This window comes from Littorina saxatilis, linkage group LG9 (assembly GCF_037325665.1).
Source record: "Littorina saxatilis isolate snail1 linkage group LG9, US_GU_Lsax_2.0, whole genome shotgun sequence".
NCBI lineage: Eukaryota > Metazoa > Mollusca > Gastropoda > Littorinimorpha > Littorinidae > Littorina > Littorina saxatilis.
The window spans coordinates 53,987,629-53,992,628 of NC_090253.1; the positions used below are offsets into that span (position 1 = coordinate 53,987,629).

General features: G+C 44.8%; 2 protein-coding genes across 2 annotated transcripts in view; both read left to right on the forward strand.

Annotated features, from left to right (window-relative positions):
• The window catches only part of LOC138976484 (tripartite motif-containing protein 3-like), a gene marked incomplete in the record, with an annotated part of 395,324 nt that overhangs the window by 4,438 nt on the left and 385,886 nt on the right, over positions 1-5,000 (forward strand).
• Positions 856-3,755, forward strand: LOC138977468 (E3 ubiquitin-protein ligase Midline-1-like). Its single transcript, XM_070350334.1, has 4 exons — positions 856-1,525; positions 1,794-2,163; positions 2,775-2,896; positions 3,367-3,755. Exons 1-4 carry the CDS (start codon positions 860-862, stop codon positions 3,517-3,519), a joined length of 1,311 nt encoding a protein of 436 aa, XP_070206435.1. The 5' UTR covers positions 856-859; the 3' UTR covers positions 3,520-3,755.

Genomic DNA, 5,000 nt, shown 5'->3' on the forward strand with positions numbered 1-5,000 from the left:
CATTTTATCCGAGGCAATGGAAGAAATGCGGCCAACTCAAGTCTCTACGGCCTAAAGTCAATTAAAGCGCTGTTTTGTTTAGACTAGGTGAACAGTGTTTTGTGTCGCATTAGTTAATGAAGAGACTGTCCGTTTCCAGATACAGACACCAAGACACACAGACAGACATCAACACAAATGCACGCACACACACACCAAACACACACAATCACGCACGCGCATACAGACACACACATACACACTGACAAGCACACATACTAACACCCACAAACACACACACACACACACATACACACCCACACACGCACACACACACGCATCCACACAAATACACGCACACACACCAAACACACACAATCACGCACGCGCATACGGACACATACAGACACACAGACAAGCACACATACTCACACCCACAAACAGCACACACACACACACACACATACACACACACACACACACACACACACACACACACACACACATATATATATATATATATATATATATACACACTTACGCACATACACAAACACACACACACACACACAAACACAAACACATACACACGCATACACACACACACACACACATACACACACACACACACACACACACACACACACACACACACACCCTTTTGATTCCCAGCCTTCCAAAATAAATGTTGCAAAACATTGTGCAATACATTTTGTCAAACAGTGTGTGTGTGTGTGTGTGTGTGTATGTGTGTGTGTGTGTGTGTGTATGTGTGTGCGCGTGTGTTTATGTGTGTGTGTGTGTGTGTGTGTTTGTGTGTTAATGTGTGTGTGTGTGTGTGTATGTGTGTGTGTGTGTGTGTGTGTTTACAGAAGTCATCATGGCCGCCGCTTTAGCCACCAGTAGCAGTGAGCTACCAGAATGCCCTGTCTGCCATGACGGCTATAAAGAGCCAAAGATACTGCCGTGTACACACCTAGCCTGCAAACAGTGCGTCGTGTCGTGGCTGCAGAACGCAGGGGTCAAGGGAGGCTGTCCGCTCTGCAGGGCCCCCATCCTGCCCTCCACCAGCCGAGGTCAGCGTGACCTTGACACCCTGGTCAATGACCTGCCCACTGACCTGGCCACTATGGCTCTAGTGGACAGTCACAAAGTGCTCAGCGGTCGGCATGTCTGCATGCTGTGTGATAACAACTCTGCTGCCGCGTCATTCTGCTTGCAGTGTGACGTCAAGATCTGCAAGGTTTGCATCAAGGTTCACAAGAACAAACCCTCAACCAGGAAACACGTCATTGAAGACTTGAACAAACTCAGCCCGCAGCGATTGGCTCAGATAAAGCGAGCAACATGTAACGTGCACGATGATAGGCCAGCTGAGCTGTATTGCTCCACCCACCAGGAGCTCATTTGCATGTTGTGTGCGACAACCAATCACCGCAGCTGTGCGGAGGTGAAGGCCATTCCAGGCGTGGCGACAGAGAAGAGACAAGAACTGGAACTACAGGCACAGAGACTTAGGGACAGAGCGACAGCATTGGCCACGGAGGTAGGTGAAAACCCAAATGCTCTTATGTGATCAGCCTTCTTCCTTGTAATGTTTTGTAATATAGTACCTAGATAGCAGACTTAAAACCTTTATGATAACAATAGCAGACAATACATGGTTTTGTAAATACATGATACATTCTCAAACGGTTTATCTTAAAACAAACTTCCATACAAGGTTGATCGATTTTTTTAAATGTAAAATTCATCTTTGAAAATCGAGATTTAGAAGACTACTTCACAGAATGATCTGTGTTCCTGTGTTGTAGATCCAAGAGGTCACGGACACTTTCAAGACCATGCGTAAAAAGGCCAATGTCATATTCGATGACCTTGAGCAGTGCTTGAAGAAGCGACGTCAGGAGGTCAACGAGCTGATACAGGCTGAGGAAGATGCCGCCATGACGTCACTGGCGGAGCTGGAGAAATGGCGGGCGGCCTTAGCACTGAACGCAGCCAGCGTAGGACATGTGGTGCAGGCAGCGTCTGGAGGGTCTCTGCTGGGGATGATGAAAGGTCTGACGTCACGCCTCGACGACCTGGAGTCACAGACCGGAACGGCACGCAAGATGGAGGTCAAAGACTTGACCTTGAACGTCCAGAAACTGGATCAACTCATTGCTTACATTGCCTCTCTGGGTACGTCACATTTTCTGGACACCTTTTCTGACCACAAGTGTTGGTTGTTTGTTGTTGATTCTTGTCTCCAGAACCCAGAGGGTCATGGGAGACTGATTCAGCATCCATCTTATTCTCTGTGTTGTTTTCGGCCTACTATCTGAAAAGTGTTGACATTGAATCAAATTAATAGAAAGAGATAGAAGGTTCCTATATAGGGAATTGGCGAACATGTTGCTTACATACCGATGAGTAATCAACATAAATTTAGTGTTGGACAGGAAGGACAAAAAAAAGATGATACATGGTACACCTGTGTGTTGGTGTCATCTCACGCTGTTCAGTTGTCTGTCTGTGTCTGGGACGAGGCGTTATTCTGTCACGCACTGCTTGTAGAGGGGCACAGTCATTCTGAGACACATTACGAACGATGCAGGGAGGGGTCGGTTTAAGTCTCTCATGCCGTGAAACAACACATTGCAATACCTGGTGACAAGCACTTCTAATAGAAACAACTGATTACCGTAGCATATTTAACTTGACTTTAACTAATTGCTAGATCAACATTCTAAAATGCTAACTTATTTAACAAGGCATCCAACAATTTGTCAAGGACTCAAATCTGTCTACAGGTCAGCTGACAAAGCCCGCCACAACACCAGACAAACCCAGAAAGGCGGCGCTGGCCAAAGTACTGAAAGTTGGGGACCGGGTCAAAGTGGCACCGGAATGGCTTTCTGTCTTTAGCTGTAAGGTAAGACTGCGTGTCCCTCTCCTGTCTGACAGTTTTCACCATCCCTGTCACTCAGTCGGAGTTGTCCCTGAAAGGAAGCTGATACTATGCATATTCTGGTTCTGTTTTTGCTCGAGATGCAACACAAATGAAATGTTGTGTTACAAACTTGATTCAGAAATAGAATTTAATGAACTAAAGAGGAATACATTCGCACACGCACGCATGTAAATACGCACTCAAACAAATGCATACAAACTGGATGAAACTATGCTGATACTTCCTTATTTGGCGATACACACACACACACACACACACACACACACACACACACACACATATGCATACACACACATCCGCACACACACACACATCCGCACACACACACAAACACACACCCTCACACACACACACACACACACGCACACACACACACACACACACACACACACACACACACACAAGCAGTGACCAGTGTGTACTGTGTGCAGGACAATAAAGGCACAGTGACGGCCATCCCGTCAAGACTAGCAGCACTGCAGGGCCGTGATCCGCAAGGCGCGGTGGACGTGCAGTGGGATGGTGGACTTGTACACTGGTACTGTATGGGACGTAATGGCATGTATCACCTGGACCTGCTGTGACAGCCTTCGTCACCCCCATCTCTCCCCGTGCACTGTATTGTACTGATTGTAGTATCTCAGTATCCTTCTGCATGGAGTGAATAAAGTGTGCTTGTGTGTGTGTGTGTGTGTGTGTGTGTGTGTGTGTGTGTGTGTATATGTGTGTGTGTGTTTGTTTGTGGGTGCGTTGGTTGGTGGGTGTGTGTATGTTTGTGTGTGTGTTTGTGTGTGTGTGTGTGTGTTTGTTAGTTTGTGTGTGTGGGAGTGTGTGTGTGATTCTGTGTGTTTATGTGTGTGTGTGTGTGTGTGTTTCTGTTTGTATGTGCGTGTGTGTGTGTGTGTGTGTGTGTGTGTGTGTGTGTGTGTGTGTGTGTGTGTGTGTTTGTGTGTTTGTATGTGCGTGTGTGTGTGTGTGTGTGTTATCAACTACCACATCTGTTGTAGCACTTGAAAATACGCTTTAGCATCTGTAGAATTCAATATCTTTTCCAATCAGGAGAATGTTTTTGGAATTGTAAGAAAGAGTTAAGCAGTTACATTGCAACAGTTGTTGCAACTTGCTCCGTTGATTTCGTTGATCATGTATTTTTCGTTGATTTTTAGTTGTTAGATAAAAAACAAAATAGGTCTGTTTACGGTAACATAGGCCAAAAAAATAGGGTCGGTTGGTCGGGATTAATTTTTTTTTTCCCAAAAAACATATTTTTACGTTATTTTGCAAAAAAAACCAAAGATTTTTTTTTTTTTCTCTCCCAAATGCCAAAAAAAGTCTAGGGTCGCGCGAAAAAAATAAGGTCGGTCGGGTTACCGTAAACAAACTATTTTTTTGTTGGCCTTATCATGATTGTCATTAATGTATTTTTGTAACTTAGCGGCAGGATTACTAGCACTCGAATAAATGCTTAAAAGATACACAGACACACGCACGTCCCCCCCCCCCAATCGCCCCCCCCCCCCCCCCGCCTACTAAGCGCGCGCAAGCTCTCCTTCTAATAAACATACACACATACACATGCATTCACGCACTACGGACACACACACATACAAACAAATACACACCATTCAAGTTTCTCAATCTGAAACTATAGCCACAGCAAAACTAACACTGCAGTATACACGCAGCGTCTGTAAAATTAAATGATTAAAGTACAACAATGTTTCATATACAATTCTAATTTCTCATCAGAATTCATCGTAACCGTTGCCTTTGTCGTCCATGTCATTTGCTCTGCTTTGTTTCGCTTTTTCTGTAAGTATAGAAAATAAATACCCCAATAAAAACGACATGTTTTTGAGTTTTAAGTCTGTATGTTTTCTTTGTTGTGTACGTTCGCCTTTGTGTCTCACACACAACAGCAACACTGACTAATTTACAGACTTCACACAACTGAAAAGTACCGGGCCCGACCAGGAAGGAGTTGACTTACGAGACTTGAAGAAATTGACATTTCAACACTGACTAATTTACAGATTTCACACAACTGAAAAGTACCGGGCCCGAC